Consider the following 18,886-nt stretch of genomic DNA (forward strand, 5'->3'; position numbering starts at 1 on the left):
CCCCACCCATTTCCAATACAGTGGTACCTCGGGTTGCATACGCTTCAGGTTACAGATGCTTCAGGTTACAAACTCCGCTAACCCAGAAATAGTGCTTCAGGTTAAGAACCTTTCTTCAGGATAAGAACAGAAATTGGGCTCCGGTGGTGCGGCGGCAGCAGGAGGCCCCATTGGCTAAAGTGGTTCTTCAGGTTAAGAACAGTTTCAGGTTAAGAACGGACCTCTGGAACGAATTAAGTACTTAACCTGAGGTACAACTATATGGGAATAATCATATTGACTTGCCTTACAGGGCTGTTTTTGGGGTTATTGATAGAATTTGTTTTGCTTTTTTTTATTTTAGTTCCCCCGCACTCTTTTTTAAAAATTCCACTTTTCAGAGCCCAAACACACACACACACACACACACACACACACACACACGTAAAACTAAAACCACAGCAGAAAACACACCCTAGTCTGCCCCAGCAGTCCAGATAAAACAAATGAAAGAATTTTATAGGATATAAAAAGGAAAAGCAGCCATAATTTAAAATATAGCTCAACATCTTTAACTAAAAGCAGATTGAAGTGAAAAGATATTAAAGCCTGAGGCCAATTCTTTCCTTGAAGAATTGTCCAGTTCCATATGTGCCCACTTGACCACTTCAGTCTGTGGAACTGCCCCTTTTATATGTGGCACACAGTGTTCATTGCACACTTGAGAGAAGCCAATCTTTTAGTGTGACAGCATCCATTCACTGGAACTCCCTGCCTATTAATATTAGTCAGGCACCTTTCTTGTACTGCTTTCAGCATCTTTTTAAAACATCTTTCTGTTTAGGCAAGCCTGCTCAGATACATAATTTTATTGTGTTTGTTTGTTTTAAAACCGTCTGTTTTTTCTAATTTTATTCTATCCGGTGTTTTCAAGGTATACTTTCCTCACAGCTTTTAAAAAATGAACATGTCATACTATTTTATGTAAACTGCTTAGTTACACTTTTTGATTAAGTAAGTACATACACCTTGCTAAGTAAAAAGAAATAAAATAAAGACCCGAGGGAGTTCCATTGGTACAGGGATACCACTGAAAAGGCCTCGCCTCCTGTTTAATTGCCTCTGCTGAAAGGCCTACAGGCAGAACCTCTATGGCCAATCTTAAGGCCTAGACAGATTGATATGTGCTCAGCCAGTCACTGGATGTGAATCACCTTGAACTCCCAATAGCTTCTTCGGCAATCACTCATCGCCGAGTAAGATTGTCTTCCATAAACACGGTTTTAGCAGTGAGTCCATAAGTGACTGTGGAGGCCAATTCTGGATCTACACGTCCTTCCACAGTGGGGACATAGGTTTCCGGGTGGGAGTTGATCATGGTGTGGATCTGCCAAGCGTGCCTTCCTCTTAGCACGTTTCTCCCTTGCGTCTCCCTTGTACTGTTTTTAACACCTGATTGGGAGCCGCCCAGAGTGGCTGGGGAAACTCAGCCAGATGGGCGGGGTATAAATAATAAATTATTATTATTCAAAGCCCATGACACCTTTGGTAAAGCCTGTTCTCCAACTGGAGCGCTTGCAGGCCAGTGTTTCCCAGTTGTCAGTGTGTATACTACATTTTTTAAAAACCTATTTTGTTGACCATCAGTATTACGCTTTCCATTTTTAAGTTCGGAATAGTTGCTTTGGAAGACGATCATCAGGCATCCGCACAACATGACCAGTCCAACAAAGTTGATGTTGAAGAATTCTGCCTTGAGGAAAGCAGGGTAAAGATATTCAGAAATGAATGCGTGAGCAAACAAACAATGAGTACGATGCTACGAGGACCAGGCATCTGATTAAGGATAAAAGCAATTCCTGGACTCGGCAGTTGGTGTGTGTTTGCACCCTGCAAGCATGTCCATGCCTTATCTCATCGGCTGCATATGTTTGCTCCCTTAGCCGTGGAGATCAGATCCTGGAAGCAGATTCGGTCAGTTTGCGTCATGCGGCTCTGAGCGAAGCGTATGCCATTTTGAGTGAATGTGGCCCTGGCCCAGTTAGCCTTATCATTAGCCGCCATCCCAACCCAAAGGTAAGGAGACATGCAGTCTGGGCCATTACTGTCCCACACCTTTATTATCCTCAAATGTCTGAAATAGGTGCACATGTAGAAATACTTTATTGCAACAGGGCACCCATGCATCTTCATCGAAATGTATCATTAAGCTTAATTCCCAGCAGTTCCGGTTTAGAGGGGTTTTTGTGTGACCCCCCTGTAAAACCAATGGGAGTGTTGCTGCTACAAGTTTCCATCCAGTGGATTTGAACCTATCTCACAACCCCAAAATAGAAGTGCTAGTTACCACCTTTCTAGCCCTGCATATTTAAGAGAGCAGATTTGCTTACATTTCCTCTCCTTCCTACAAGGCTCTTCTCCATCCTGTATCCTATCTCTGTCCTATAAGATAGGGTGCAGGATGGAGAAGGGCCTTTTTGGTGTTGGCACTTAAGTTGTGGAAAGCAAAGGCGTGGCAGGCCTTAGACCGGCACAGCTATCAGAGGATTGCCTAGTGCGTTTTGACCAGTGATCCTCCTCAGGAGCAAAAGGTGTCCATATTTCCTACTCATATATCCTACTTCTCGGAGGAAGTTGTTTTAGTTGGTGTACCAGAAGAGGACAGGTTTGTCCTTCTCCCAAAAGCAATGCTGGGAGGGAGAAGGAGTTTCCACTGAATACAAACAGCTTTTCCTTCCTTGAGCAAGGTGCTCTCCCGCCTCCCAGCAGCTGATGGAAGCATGCTTTGTTCTTGTTTGTTCCTTTAAAGTTCTGCCATTACCCACTATCCACCTGGTGTCCTGTCCAGTGTCACACGTGGGGCGAGTGGGGCGAGTGGGCATGGCTCCCCAAAATGTCCTGGCTTGCCAAGTTTGGCCTATGAGCCAAAGGTTCCCCACCCCTGATATAGGAGAACATCCTTCCCCAGGAAATTCCACAAAGCCCACTTCTGTAGCTTGTAAGTAAAGTCCTTCATATTTCAGAGAGCGCCTTGTGTTTTGGAGTGGACATTTTCCCATTATTTTGCAATTGGCTCTTTACAGCTTTTTAAGTTTCACTTCTGTTGAACTTGTCTAGTTTTACATGAAAACGTTGTTTATTCTAATTTTTGCTTGTTGAAAGCATTTATACCCTGCTCTTTAAGCCCAAAAGGCTCTCAGTGCATATTAATGACGATGGTACATGCATATGCATATACAAAAGGCATCCTTCTTTAAATATCCATGTTTTTATAGCTAATCTACATTCCATCACACAGAATATTTTTGTTACCATATTACCTGGTATTTGGGGTTTTTATGTCCTTCCAAAACCATTACCACAAAATATATTTTTCTCCCTTTTTTCATTACTCCGAGTGAATGTGACATTAAAACCTCATTTAAACTGCTGAGTTTGCTTTGGGGTTAATTCTGTTCTTCTCTAGTCAACGAAGTTCTGATTTCTGACCCACCTACGTGCCTAATTTTAATTCTCGAAAGATGCATTTGATTTCCACTGGCATTACAAACCACAAAAGTTGATTATGCATTTCAATTCCTTTCCAACTCCCACATTTAAATCCAAACACTGTACAGTATATTGTTTATTGAGAGTAAAAGTATCTGAGGCTTGGGTGGGCAGTTAAAAAGCAAACCCACAGACCACCAATTTCATTTTGGCTTTAAAAAATAAGTATGGATTTTATTAATGTGTATCTCAGAGCATACAAAATAATCTACAGCCAGACGGATGTGGACATGGTCCTTGAAGAAGCACAGTGACACCTGCCTCCTTGACCCCTTGACCATATGGACTTATTAGAACAAGCCATAGGGAGTTGACTGGGTGGATCCAGGGAGAGAGTAATGCCTCACTGAAGAAGGGGGAGGTACCATCTGCCTTGAAGTAGGCAGTAGTGCAGCCCCTTCATAAGAAGACCACCCGAGAACCAGGAGTGTTAGATGACTTTGGCCCCAGTTGCAAATATCTCCTTTCTGGGCAAGGCTCTTGTTGCTGTCCAGCTTCTGGCATGGAGGAAGCTGATTATTTCCATCTATTGCAGTCTGGCTTCAGGCCTGGTTATGACACTGAAACTGCCTTGGCCGCTTTTGTTGGTGACATTTATCAACATGAGGGAGAGAAATGGGGAGGGAGGCTGCAATCTTGCCCATTCTCCTTGATTTCTCTATAGCTGTTGCTTCTGTGGACCATAGCATCCTTCTGGAGGTAGGGGTTAGAGGCGCTGTGCTTCCGTGGTTCTGCTTCAACCTCCAGGAATGTAGCTCAGGGTTCCATATTGTCCCCTTTGTTATTTATCATCCACACATCTGACTGGGTTGCCCCAACCACTCTGAGCAGTTTCCCACAGAATATAAAAACCACACATGATACACCAGCCATTAAAAACTTCCCAATACAGGGCTGCCTTCAGGTATCTATGGAAGGTCATAATTGGTTATCTCCTTGACATCTGGTGGGAGGGTGTTCCACAGGATGGGTGCCACTACCAAGAAGGCCCTCTGCCTGGTTCCCTGTAACCAGTTCTTACAATGAGAGAACCTCTGAGGAACCTTGGAGCTGGACCTCAGATCTGGGCTGAAAGATGGGGTCAGAGATGCTCCTTCAGATATATCAATATGCAGATGTCATCTAGCTCTCTGTGTGTGTGTTCCATCTGAATCAGGAGAGGCAGTTGAGGTGTTTAGACTATGTTTGGAGGTTGGGTTGGGTTGGATATGGGCCAGTAAACTGAAGCTGAATCCTGAAGAGATGTAAGTGTCCAAAATTCTCACATCTAGGAGTTGAGGAGGTAGCCTGCCCTGAATGTGGTTGCATTCCTCTGGAAGGAGCAGATTTGCAGTTTGGGAGTGCTCCTGGTTTCAGGTGGCCTCTGTGGCTAGGAGCATCTTTTCCCAGCTTTGACTGGTTTGCCAGTTGTGGTGCCTTTTGGACAAAGCAATTGTACTCCATACTCTGATAACTTCCTGATTGGATGATTGCAATCAGCTGTATGTGCCCTTGGAGATTACTTGGAGCCTTCAATTTCAACACAGCAGACAGATTATTGGCTGGGGTTGCATTTAGATATAAAAATATGTATAACAAATAACCAAAAACCAGAAACCTAGCAGTGAGCATCCTTTGCTGTATAAACTTTAGCGTACTTTTTTCAACTTCACGTTAGGTTTCCGAACAAGAAATGGATGAAGCCATTGCCCGCACCACTCAGAGAGAAAGCAAGGACGCTTCTTCCCCTCACACCACAGGTACAAGCTCATTTGCTTTTTACACTGCATCTTATCGGTCTGTTATTTACTCCAGAGGTCGCTAGCATTTTTGGACCTATGGGTGCACTTGGAATTTTGAGAGAGGGTCATGGGCACTGCCCTCCCTGGTTAGCTCTCTTCCCACTCAGCTCACCTTCCCCTCACACTTACAGGGGGAAAGTTGACATTCCCAGGGGCTCTGGGAAAAAGTAGATCAAGTAGGATTAAAACAGGCCCTCTTCCATTTCTGTGCTTTTACATGGGATGAAAAGCACCACAAGAGTGCTCTTTATCGAAGGCATAAATCCTCATTAATTTTTATATACAACAAAACCATAGACAAAAAAACGATTAGGCAAAGTAAGGAGAATTGTTGGTGTACCAGTTGTAGCTGGGCCATGCCAGAGACTTCTTTGGGTAGATCTACTCAGTTATTGCCACAACACAGTATCTCAAAAGACTGGCTGTTAGATTCTCGCCTCTTCCAAACATAGAATATGGTTTGTTAGATGTTACTTCTCAAGGAGTGGGGCTTCTTACTCTGGGGTCCTGAACAGTCACATGTTGTACATTGACCCCCAAGATATTGAAAACCTCGCCTTACTTCCCACCATGCACAGACTCCAGTTAGATTGATAATAATGGCTTATGTGCAAATAGTTTTCCAATCTGAAATCTTCACTGTCTAACCAAATTGTATTAGCAGGGAATCTGCCCAAAAGCCCATCGCCTAGTGTGAAGTCCAAACAGACAGAAGCCTCCTCGCCCTTGAGCTGGACAATGAAGCGTTTCTTGGAGCCAGGGAGCCGGGTAAAAGAATTAAAATTCAACAATATGATTTGTGTTTTGAGTGTGAACTTCAGTGGATCATTATATTGCTTGGGGAATGTTATGTATTTAGATGGCAGTTCTCACTCAGGGCCACCAGTATGTAAATGAAGGATTGAAAACTGTCGCTCCTGATTGGTTAGCTGGTTGTGAGTTGTTACTGTTTTGAGTTACTTAGTATTATATAAAGCAGCCAGCTAGGTTGCAGTCAGTCTGATTCCAGGAGCAGTTCTAACTGCTGAAATAAAGAGCTGTGAATCCAACAGAGCTGTGTCCTTTATTCATCTTTTCCACTATTCAACAGGGAAAATCCTGGAGCTTCCTCACACACATACCCACTTTTGTGAGCATCCTGGGGAAGTGGCTAAAAATGTAAAATGGTTAAAACATCTTCACCAACCTCCCACAATCCAAAAGCCCAGCCCCTCAAACATACGTTGACTGCCATCACATCATACATCAAAAGCCCATGTCTTCCCCCAAAGAATTCTGGGGATTGTAGTTTATTCCTCACAGAGCTACAGTTCCTTTCACCGTTGACAAACTATTGTTCCCAGGATCCTTTGGGGGAAGTCATGTGCTGCAGTTCTACCCTTGAAGCTGTTGTGGGAAGGGGAGCCAGCATAGAAGAGAGCAAAGATGTGTTTTTCCACCCTCATCTCACACCGGGTAACAGTGTGCCAGAGCACAGAAGGTTATAGCAAATGTAATTTGACAATGGAACAAGTTATTTATTAATATGAGAAGAAGCCTGTTGCATCACACCAAAGGCCAATACAGATCAGATTACTGGTGGCCAACCAGTTGCCCATGGGAAGCCTGTTTTAACCTTTAAAAGCCGGTCAAAAACTTTTATGTGCTGCCCAGCTAATGCAGGCAACAAAGAAAACACCTTTCCATAGCGGTTAGCTGGTTTTTTCTGACTTTTACATGTTTGTGGTTTTTATTGTCTATAGAGATTCTTGTTGTAAACTTTTTTTTTAATAATTTCAAATAAATAAATAAATGGCACTGCTCTAATTGACCATCCTGTGCCCCCCCCCCCCCGGGGCTTTATTTCAGCAGGGATCCATCAATTCTGAAACGGAGTTTTCCCAATACTTCTTACAAGACGGAGCAAGCCAGCTGTCACTTTCAGAGACTACCATAACTGGCTCTAGCGATGAAGAGCCGCTCCGACCAAAGAGTGGGAGCAGCTCCTTAGATGAATGTTTTCCTTCTCCTGGTATTCCAGGTAAGCCAGAGTGACAATGCATGGAACCTGAAAGATGCTTGATGGTTACTCCCTTTGCTACTGCCTTTTTTATGCATAGTCTTGAGTTTCTGGCTTGGAAGAGGATGAGGATTTCAGGCTGTATTCAAAGTAGAGCAAAGCAACATCTCACATCGGCATGAGGATTTCTGCTTGTGCAACAGGACTGCTCACCTTCTTGCCCCTGCAATCCCTAAATCTATTCCCCCAACCACCGGACGTCAGGCTTCAGTGAATCATCTCCCCCCCCCCCCCCCCGCGCCGCCCTGTGGCAGTAGATAAGCAGAACAAGGGAAAAGGAGTCTTCTTACCAGTTAGAAACTTTAATGACAGTGAGAGAACAAAGAATCCATCTCCTAGAATGGCGGTGCTCCCAATGAAGGATCTCATTACATCCCCATATCTATGTCATTCCTATGTCATGGAATCTGAGCTTGCCCCCTCTCTGCTTTGTGTGCTTTCTGTTCTGCCACTTTATGAGCTCTTCTGGACCTTCGGGAGAGCAGAGGAGTGCCTTCCAGAGACATTGAATCTGTTAACTAACTCTCTCACTGTGTTTCGTCTCCTAGCTGTTCCCCATCTAGTATTTCCCAGCTTCTGCCTTCTGCACTATGCCCCTCTGCAAACCGCTGTTCCAAATCTATACTGTCCTCCTGCTCCTGGGAAGATTCAGGATCAGGGGAGGGGAAGGCTGCCACCATTCCTCCTCAGTGCAGCCCTCCTCAGCACAGTCTCTGACATCGGAGCAGATTTGGGGAGCACATGGTGGGGGGGGGGGAGGGGGAAGTCTTGTTGCACTATCAAAAGTTATTGCACTGATGGGACTTTCTGGTTGGCTACCACCAATTTTCTGGCGGTTGTTTTTTTTAAGTCATTGAGTTGCAAAATCATAATCTCATGCATTCTTCCCTAGCTACCAAAGAATCAGGCATATGTGATTCACCGAGTAGTGGAAACAACTCACCTGGTCCCTTCAATAAGCAAAGGGAGAATACTACTCGGCACGTTAGCTTCAGCGATAGCCCCAAAGGTCCGCGTACCTCCTTCCAGAGGCAGCGGAGACTTGCTTTCTATGATGGTGACGCAAGCGACGAGGATGAGTTTTCCAAGCAAGATGGCGCTCGGCTACAAAGGGGACCGAGGCCCAAAGGCCAGAGGAAGGCAGAGGGCAACTGTGAGCTTGCCATTGCAACTTCTCCTGTCAAAGGTGGCTCAACAAACCCAGAGAGAGAACCAGGGACAAACTTGCACAACGATTCGGGTGTCGCTGGCTTTAGGGATTCGTCAGACAGCGCTGCCGAGCACGCAGCGGACTCTGCTTTCCTCCCGGTCAAATCATTTGATTACGCGAGCGTGCCCGATCTTCACCCAGGCCACCTGAGCTTGAAGGAGTTTCGGGAGGCGCAGCTAGAGTCCAAGAGATCCCCTAAGCTGGAGCACAAAGCCGTCACTCGAGTCAAAAGCCTGATGAGCATCGAATACCATGGCATCCCGCGGCAGAAGAACGAGGAGCACAGCGCTTTGAACAGAGCTAGCGGGAGGATGATTCCGCATCTCCGGAAGAGCGAAACACAGGAGAGTCCTCTTGGGCAGAGCCACCCTGAAGTGGTCACCTTAACTCGGAATGAAAATGAATCGTTTGGCCTTGACCTGGAAATCCATGCCATCCCCTTGCGTGTCGTGATAACAGGCTTGCGGCCAGGAGGAGCAGCTGAAAGGGTACTTGCTTTGAATTTTCCCTGCTCTTTGCATTTCCTGATAGGATATCAGTACTGAAGGAAGCTCAGAATATGCAAGGAAATTTAGGGTGCAGTTAAGTCTTATTGAGCATTGAACTCAGCAGGGCTTCCTTTTGAGTAAACATATATAGAGTGATGCTATTAAAGAGTTATATTCATGGGCAGCGTTAATTTTGTGAGTCTTCCAGTTTCCTCAACCCCTGCAAAAAGATGCTGTTATTAATGGGAGGTCTTGGCAGCACATACCTATCCTAGCTGCCTTCAGCTAAAGAGTCAATGGGGAAAATTCACTGTTCCGAATGGATCCATTTTTGTAATTGCAACAGTGATCATTGCTGCTCTGCCAGTTTTGCGGGATGAGTGATTGGAGCCGTATAGAGAGCAAGTCGTTTAGAAGCAGAAAATATTAAATTTTTAAAGGCCCATAGCTCCTTGAGAGGGAAGAACAACTGGACTGCCATTTAAGTTTAAAAAATTTAGCTCGTGATTATTTATTCATCTCTTTTACCTAGGCTTGTGGTTTTCAAATTATTATGAAGAGAGCCCCCTTTTGGAAGTTAGCAGTAACTAATCGAAACAAGAAACAGAGGCATCTCATGGCATAGGTGGCATTAGTAAAAATAAAAAGGCAGAATTGTGAATGATAAGTTTATCTATGCTATTAGCCATGCCAAACCTGCTCTGCTTTCCTTTGGACCACATTAGCAAGGCCTAGAGGGGGGTCTTGTCATCCGGGAAGCCCAGGACCTCCATAGGCTTCAGCACTGTGGAAAGTCACTTCAGTGCTGCTAACACCGTGGTTTGACTTCTCCCCTGGAGGCTCACACCATTGTCTTTCGAGACAGATGGATGCCAACATAGCCATGATAATTTGTAATATTCTGTGTTCAGAGCCAGCCTATCTTGAGTTCCAGATGGTGGGGTCAAGTAATAGGGATAGTGCCATTGTCTTCCTGCCTGATTATTCAGCTTCTCCAAGACATCTGGCTGGTGCCTGGCTGGTGGACACCACATGCCAGAATAGTTGAGTTCTGCAGTCTTGATCTGGCAAGGTAGTTATTGGCTGCATTCAGGTGTAACAATAAAGCAGGGGTAGACAACATAGTGCCCTCCAGAAGTTCTTGGGCTGCAAGTTCCATCATCTCTGACCATTGGCCATGCTGACAAGGTGATGGGAGTTGTAGTCTAACAACATAGAGAAGGCACCATTTTGGCTGCCCCTCTGCTAAACCATAATAATATATAGCTTTATTCTGCCCTCTGAATTGTTTCCTCTGATAGCACCCCTAACTGCAATTTTAACAGGCGTCTATGGGGAAGCTGGTTCCAGGAGATGAGATCCTTGCCATCAACGGAGTCCCGATCCATGGGTTCTCTTACGAGGAGGTCTGCCAATACGTACGAGGCCTCCCCACATCCATCACACTGGAAATCCAGAAAGCTGTTGCTGGTAAGAGGTTTGCTTCCCTTTTGGTACTGCAAGATTTAGCTGGGGTAGGTGATCAGTAAATCTGTGCAGTTATATGCTGTATATATATTATCTAGGTAAGGAACGAAAGAGGGTTTTAAAAAAGAAGAAGCATAAACCAAAGCATTCCTTTGCTGTTACACGGGGAGATACAGAGAAAACGCTTTGCTGTTTTTTCCTTACAGTCAAGCAAGAATCAATTTTATGAAATAAGCAACATGACGTTAGCAACTGCCCAATAATAATATTTTTTAAAGCAGATAATAGCTGGGGTGGAGCGGAAAGACCCAAGTTAGGGAGAGGACAGCTCCAACCCTTTCACTCTTATCACAGTGTCAATCTAGATTGGGGGCCCCACCACAGCTGCTATTTGCATTGAGAGGAAATCACTGGTGGGAACTTTCCTTTGGATGCAAATAGAAGCTGTTCTGGAGTGTGACTGTGACAGAGGCAAAGGGTTAAAAGCTTTCCCCATGCTGCAATCTCAAACAGAGGGTGGAGGACAGCTGTTATTTACTTAAATAAATTAAAAAATCATGCAATTGCTATTTGGAGGAACAATGTTATGTATGATTTGGCCCCCAAAAGCTTCCACACGTGCATGCCAACATAGAAAAATATCTTCAGTGGTACTCACTTGGGGGCAAAAATGAGCTCCACACCAGTTTCTCCAATGTGCAAGTTAAACCTTGTTGTCAATAAATTGCCTTACAGTGGGTCTCCCAGTCTACAAGTGTTAAACCTTCCACTATTTTACAGCAACAAAATTTACACTGAGGCTGCAATCCTGAGACTTACTTTCCTGAAAGTAAGGCCCACTGGACATAGTGGGACTTGCTTCTGAGTAAACTTGCACTTTGATTGCACCGTGAGAGTCAGATGATGCTCCCTGGAGTAATGAATATACGCTAAGAACATAAGAGCCCTGGAGCATCAGACCAAACAAAGATCTATCTAGTCCAGGAATCCTGTTTCCAGCAGTGGCTAATCAGAAGCCTCCAGGACGCCCACAGGGTTGGGGTAGGGGCATGAGGACAATAACTCCTTCCGCTATTGCTCCCCAGTGATTTGCCATTCAGAGACTGACCTTGTAGCATGTCCACAATAGCCATTTCATGAAATGAAACTATTTTCTTTATTTGTTTAAATCCATTCATTCGTTTGCTCGTGGGTTTGCATAACCCTAACCCTAACCCTAACCCTTTAACATCAGCATCCAGGGTGCTTTACAAGTAAACAGATGAAATGTGACAGGACAGAATAAAAATACAATCCAAAACCCAAGAACAGTGCTTTAAACCCACATGTTGTAGCCAACTCAGTTTTACACAGAGTAGACCCACTGAAATTAACAGATCTGAGTTAATCAGATACTTTACTTCAGTGGGACTGCCCTGGGTATGGTTAGCATTCAATAATTCAATACAAGCAATATATTTTTTTCTTTTTTAAAAAGAAAAAAGGCTGACAAATCTAAAGTTCTTTGTATGGCACCAGAAGGGTAATCTGTAATGCATTTTAGGCTTAGATGATCACAGTAGGTAACTTTTTAAAGATAATAATAAAAACAACATTCAGATAAAATTAATTTGCAACTAAAGACTATGATAAATCAGAATTGCCTCAAGGGATGTGTGAAAGAGCCATCACAAACTAGAAACCACACACAGAGTCTCCATAACAACATCATGTTTATCAGTGGCAAAATACATTCAGTGGTCAAATGTATTTGCACATTCAGCTACATGTGAAATAAATGAAGAGAGCTTTTATTTACAAATGTAAAACAAATGCACTTTTTTAAAAAAAAATAAATGCTGCACGGGCTGTTTAGGCAGCGCTTCAACTGAAGTGGAACACAAGCTAATTGCTGTTCATAGTGACCATAGGGAATCCCTCGATATTCAGCCCTGAAATCCTATGCGCAGTCCCATAAGATGTTGCACCTGGATCAGAGGCACTCCAGAGGTGCCTCTGAGTTCTAAGTTTCCTCACATCAGGCCAAGATTTCCAAACATTCCTTCCAAGATGGCAGCTGGGTTAGAGAGGAACAGATGCTGGCTCAATGTAACAAAAGCTTGCTGGCCTGCTTGACAAGGTCAAGCCTGCAATCCTACCCTTTGGAATATGAAAATACTATTCATAGCGCCGTTCAGACTTCGACAGGATGCATGGTTAAAACAGAGAGGGGTTTTGTTGTGCTGGAGGGTTGAACTGCAAGTGTTAAGAGACTTAAGGCAGAAAATAAAAATTGGGAAACAAAGAAATAGAATTAGTGCAAGAAAAGAGCCCAGACTATTAACTGGATGACCCCGTTCTGATCTTAACTTGGCTTTAAGCATCCTCCCCCTCAAATGGCCTGCCTTATAGGGATGTAGCCTATGGCGCTGTGGGTAAAACCTCAGTGCCTAGGACTTGCCGATCGTATGGTCGGCGGTTCGAATCCCCGCGGCGGGGTGAGCTCCCGTCTTTCGGTCCCAGCTCCTGCCCACCTAGCAGTTTGAAAGCACCCCTAAGTGCAAGTAGATAAATAGGTACCGCTTTATAGCAGGAAGGTAAACGGCGTTTCCGTGTGCTGCGCTGCTGCTGGCTCGCCAGAGCAGCTTCGTCACGCTGGCCATGTGACCCGGAAGTGTCTCCGGACAGCGCTGGCCCCCGGCCTCTTAAGTGAGATGGGCGCACAACCCTAGAGTCGGACACGACTGGCCCGTACGGGCAGGGATACCTTTACCTTTACCTATAGGGATGTTGTAAGGACTACTAAGAGATAGCAGATGTGTTGTGAAATATACTTTTAGCTCTTTATAACATATTATGTAAGTATTTACTTTTAGTTGGATTATATTACCACTATCTGGGAGCATGGTGAAAATTGGTTGAAAGATTCCTATCCATCACTGGACTTTGGCTAGATCTTTAAAAATAAAAACCAGACACTTGTGTACGGTTTGCAATATCGCCTACTTTAGAAGCTGAAATTGGTTCTTTGCTTCCTTCTTTATGCAGCTACGAACCGATGTGCAAATCTCCTTGTATCTTCGGAGGCAGACGAAGCCGTTCAGAGAAATCCAAGCAATATTCTTATGATCGAAGAAGAGAGGAGCTTTGCAAACCACCAAGAACCTTTGCACGGGGGCAACCCCAATTACGTGGCAGAAGGGACAGCATTGCCGTCTGATGCAAAGACCAATGCAACACCAGCAGATTCCTTCAAAAGCAGCTATGCTCAGGACAGCACTGTGGTACCATTGAGAGACATGGATGACTTCCTTGGCAAAACATCTTCCTCGGATGAAACAGATGCTAAGTGTTCATTCATCAGGGACAGGTGTGCCAGGGAAGATGCAGATGGGAGGGGAGAAGATTCCTGTTCTCATTCTGGAGCAGATATAATTAAGAATGACCTTCCATGTAGGACTCTGAATGATGCCACTAGCACGCAAGAAATCTTGGGGTTTTCCGTCTTGGATTCCATTAACACGAGCAAGATTTTCACTGTGAACCAAACCCGTTTGAGTAACTATTCCAGGAATTTCAGCAGTTTAAACAAAGACACCCTGGCTGGGATGGAGAGCAAAGTGAACACTGTCCCCAAATCTATGTATGCTACCGCCGAAGATTCCAGTTCAGACACAGAATCTGTAGCGGAGACTCCCAGAGCTTCCCCCTCGCAGCCTGCTTGTGACAATCCCTTGGAGACCCATAAGGCAGTTGAGTCAGACGAGGAGCGAGTTGAACTTTGCTGTCTGAGTAGTGAGCAGCAACAGTTTCCTCAGGAACAGCTGGTCCCACCTACCCCCAAAGTATTTCGTCATCCACCAGAATGCAGTCCTCCAAATGGTGTTTTACAGACTGAAATCAAGGCAGAAATTGGTTCGCTGGAAGAATCCAGTGGGACAGCCTTATTAGAAAAGCCACATTCTCCAAGGCACTCCGGTGCAGAACAGGTGGCTCCATCCACGGCCTTTCCTCCTTCTTCTCAGGTTTCTCCATTTGGGATTGAGAGGTTAGATCACAGCAGTGCAGTTTGCTCTTTCCACGACAATGGCCCCTTAAGGAGAGGAGAGAGAATAAGCATGGAAAGCAAAGAAAGGCTTGCGGGGGCATGTGAGGCTTCCAAACAAGATGCCCAAGACATGCACTTGCGCATGACGAAAACCATCAATGGCTGGGACTGCAATCTGCTTGACAAAGACCAACCCAATAAAAAGGAGCCATTGCATACAGAAGAGGATTTAGCAGCAGATGATGGCAGTCATATGGCTGGTTGCAATTCTGCCCCAACGAAGAAAGGAACCAGTGACTCGAGCCACTTGAACAAACCAGACAGCCCTCCTGTGAACTGTACATCACAGAGAACAGCCAACAGTCCCAAATCTCCCCTTTTGACAAAATCGAAAGATCTGAGTAAGGCCGCTGCTGCTCACGAATTGCCAGGAAAGAGTGAAAAGGCAAATGCCTCAAAATGTCAAAATGTCAAAATCCAAAGTTCTGGCCAGTGCAAAGTGAGCACAGTAGTCCCACATAGTCCCTCCTCTTCCAAAAAACTGCATCATGAAACTAGAGGGATTCCTCAGAAGAGCATAGCGGAAACTCTTTCAAATAACCAACGGAACAAGCCAGGGCCAAAGTTAAAGGGTCTTATCATTAAAAGCAAGTCCAAGACTCAGTCGGATGCCCCGAGTGCTGCACCTGCGAAAACCGGCAGCCCTGATCCGAAGAAAGCATCCCTTCCCTTCCAGTCGTCACCCAGGCTTCTGCCAAAGAAAGGCACATCGCTCCATAACTTGGCCACACATTTGGAACCACCCAGCAGGAGCCTTTCGATGGGCTCCAGGATTCTTCAACAGGATGAGGAAAATAAGCCATGTTCAGCCGTGCCTCCAGAATCGCCTCTACCTTTGTCAAACGGCGACAGGAGCAGCGTCAAAGCCAAGAAAGATAAACCCATTAGCAGTTTGGAACTTGTCGATTCTGGAACAGCAGAGAATCCTGCGGAGGAAAAAGATGCAGAGGTCACAGGTCAGGTGGTTATAGACAATGACACGAGAGGTACATTGGATGAACACCACACAAGAGAAAACTCTTCCCAAATAAATGCAGATTCTGAAATGACTGTCTTGAGTAACAGGACGGAAAACCATGGACTGTTGAATCGTGATGGGTGTGAAATCAAGCCATTGGGATTGGATAACCCTGAGCCTTTTAAGAAAGAGTCTTCAAGCCACCTTTGTTCCCCTACCCAGCAACCACAACCAGGCCAGGAAATTCAGCGGACTTTCATTGAGGTGAGGCTGTCTTCTAGCTCCTTCCCACCATCCTCAATGATTCGCGAGTTGCCTCTGGAGAAGGAGGAAGGACACACTAGGTTGGCCAGCAAACCAGAAAGCAATGTTCAGAACATTAGGCAGAGCACTGTTGAGGAAGAAAACATGCACAATGCACTGAAGCCTGTGACAAGGACCTACTCAGTGCCTACCCAGCTATCGAATCATTTGAGGGAGGACAGCCATGTTATGGATTCGCCGACACATTGTGTCCAGGATATCCTGAGCAACGTTTCGGGCGAAAAGTACCCCCATTCAGAGTTGGGCATGCTAAAAATTGTCCACCTCAGTCTGATGAATGGCACGAAAGATGGAGTAGAGACGCCTCACAGCGCCCCCAAATCAAACAGTCAAGAATTGCCTTCGACCAATAGCAGCAGCAGAATCGCGGACAAATTGAAAACCTGCAGGAGGAATTATTACTATTATGAGCTCAACTGGCCACACGATCCCGTTTCCTCTTTTTCCGTGAAACAGAGAATTAAATCGTTTGAGAACCTTGCCAATTTCGATAGGCCCCTGGTCAAAGCGATAGACATACACTCCACCTCGTTTGGCTCAAAGCTTCCTATTGGTAGAAGACTGTCAGGTGGTACGTCTGCAGTTTCGGCTAGCAACATCAATGACCCTGTCCAGGCGCTGAGACGTAGTTTGAGTTCCTATTGTGAAAGCGAAACCCCGGTCCCCGCGCAGATGACAAAATCATCAACCAGTGCGGCATTAATGCAACTGCCGCAGAATCCCTCTGAGAAGAGCAAAGATGATGCTCATCACTTAGAAAAGGGCGAAAGGTGCGGTGCTTTGGGAGGGCCAAATTGTTTGCCGCCATCTACCCCCACTGTCCGAAGAAGCAGAGCTTCAGGTGGGCACATCAGGCACGCCCCCTTGTCCCGCTCTAAGATCCGGGAACTGCGGGCTTTGAGCATGCCCGACCTTGACAAGCTGTGCAGCGAGGATTTCTCTGTGGAATCTGCACCTTCTCATTTCAAAACGGAACTGGAAGTTGCCCCTGCAGCGAGACCTCTTGGCCTTCCCATTGAAACCGGATCCAGTCTGAATGAATGCCCGGGGCTCTCCAGTCTTGTTTCAGCAAGCAGGCAGCATTCAAAGGAAAGCAGTCCCTGGAACAGCAGCTGCGGCACTCCTGGGTCAGCCTCTGATGACGAAGTGCTACAACACGATGCCGACCCGAACAAGACGCACTTGGGGAAGAGCTGGTCAATCAGGTTAGTGGCCTTGTTTCCATTGCACTGGTTTTATGTTGCGAGTGGGTCAGGTTCCAGAGCCTGAAAGCCACACAGTGAAGCATTCCCAGAAGTCACAAGATGTAGGGTGCTTCCAGATTTTTTGGGGGGGGGGTGAATTTGCAAACAGGTTAATGGACATTGGCAACAAGCTTATAGGATTTTTTCTGGAAAGGGTAAATCCAGATTAAAGGGGGGGGGGTGGACTGACATTTTGTGTGGATTGTACCCAAAAGTTGTATACATGGGGAACACTGATTCAGTAATAAACACCTATCTGGAAGCAACCCCATATTCTGGGCTACAGACTTTGCAGAAAAGCATAAAATGCTCATTCTGCGCCACAGAAAGCTGGATTCTGCAACAGCGAGCAACTTATGCACAGCAGAAAACTTTGCGTACTTCCTCTTGTTTTCCTAAATTTATTCTGAAACTATTTTGCATAATCTAGACTGGTTTTGCTAAGCACAGTGAAAGACTCCACATCAGTCCTACAAACCATATTCAGTTTCTTAAACTTCACAAGGCATTATCCACACATTTCCAAACATGTATTTGAAGCTGTAAGAATTAGAAACTTGGATACTTAAAAAAATAATAATGAATGCAGAGATTTGTAAGAAGCTGTCCTCGGCACCATATACCACATTCTGCTCCTTTTCAGCTCTCTTGCAGAATCACAGCGTATATCCTGCCCTGACTACATTCTGTTGCTCCTTGTTCTCCACTGCAGCCCCAGCGCTTCTTCTATTTCTCCCTCTCCCTTAGCTCACCATGTCTCCTTCACTGCCACAACTCCATCTTGAGGAATTGCTGTAGCACAGTGGCAGTGCGCACACTTTGCATGCGGCAAGACCTGGGTTTGATTCCCGGCACCTCCAAGCAGGACCGGGAAAAGATTCCTCTCCGAACCTCTGGACAGCTGCTGCCAGTTGGTGTAGAAAATACTTAGCTAAGAGGAACAATAGTCACAGTATTGATCCTCCGAAACAGATTTTGCAGGACAATGCAAATGTCTTAACTCCTGGCCGTTTCCTCCTTTGGGAATAGAAATTTCTCTTTCTGTTACACCATTACGCAGTCTCATCCAGAGCATCCCCCCCCTTTTTTTGCACTTGCATATTTTAGCTTGGATCAACTCTTGATCTCCACTCTGGATCAGCAGAAATTGCAGTCGGTTCTTTCTTCAGTGACGACAAAATGCGACCTTCCTTCTTTACTCCGAGAGGCCAAAGCACAAGCCGAGGTAAGCCTACACAAGATCAAAATGGCCAATATTTTTAACTTACTCGTGGAAAAACTTAGTATTGCTTTAAGGCAGACTGAGATCTTTCACATATATTTTTAAATATTGCATAGGAAGCAAAAGAGGTAATTTGTTGGTGTTTCAGCACCAGATAGATTCTGGAGGATTAAAAAATATTTAAAAAGGCTCCCAAGATCCCAGTAGCCAATTTGGAGCAACGTTTCCACAAGAGGGGCCCTGCTGCTATTGCACAGGTGATCAGTCAAGCTCCTTGTGGCTTGTCAATAACTCTGGGTTCATGGTCAGTTTTGCCTGCCTCCTGTCTCCAGCTGCTTTGTCACCCTGACCACCATATTCCTTATGCTAATATTAGGGAAATAGTGGGAATTTGATTCAATTTGCATTTAAAGAGAAACTTACCTAATTTGCACTTTCGAATGAACTGAAGTAGAGTCATCTTTCAAAAATTTGCTCCTCTCTGAATTTTGCAATGCAGTGGCAGTGCAAACTACAGC

General features: G+C 45.2%; 1 protein-coding gene across 4 annotated transcripts in view; it reads left to right on the forward strand.

Annotated features, from left to right (window-relative positions):
* PDZD2 (PDZ domain containing 2) overlaps positions 1–18,886 on the forward strand; it is a 202,300-nt gene that overhangs the window by 168,876 nt on the left and 14,538 nt on the right. For 3 of the 4 annotated variants that reach the window (XM_081929521.1, XM_081929524.1, XM_081929523.1), the window contains 8 exons: positions 1,923–2,055; positions 5,186–5,267; positions 5,974–6,077; positions 7,158–7,329; positions 8,261–9,066; positions 10,392–10,536; positions 13,561–17,107; positions 18,254–18,371. In XM_081929521.1, coding sequence (XP_081785647.1) covers positions 1,923–2,055; positions 5,186–5,267; positions 5,974–6,077; positions 7,158–7,329; positions 8,261–9,066; positions 10,392–10,536; positions 13,561–17,107; positions 18,254–18,371 — 5,107 coding nt within the window. The remainder of the gene's footprint in view (positions 1–1,922; positions 2,056–5,185; positions 5,268–5,973; positions 6,078–7,157; positions 7,330–8,260; positions 9,067–10,391; positions 10,537–13,560; positions 17,108–18,253; positions 18,372–18,886) is intronic. The other variant, XM_081929522.1, reaches the window with a different exon arrangement.

Source organism: Podarcis melisellensis, assembly GCF_964234715.1.
Source record: "Podarcis melisellensis genome assembly, chromosome: 11".
Taxonomy (NCBI): Eukaryota; Metazoa; Chordata; class Lepidosauria; order Squamata; family Lacertidae; genus Podarcis; species Podarcis melisellensis.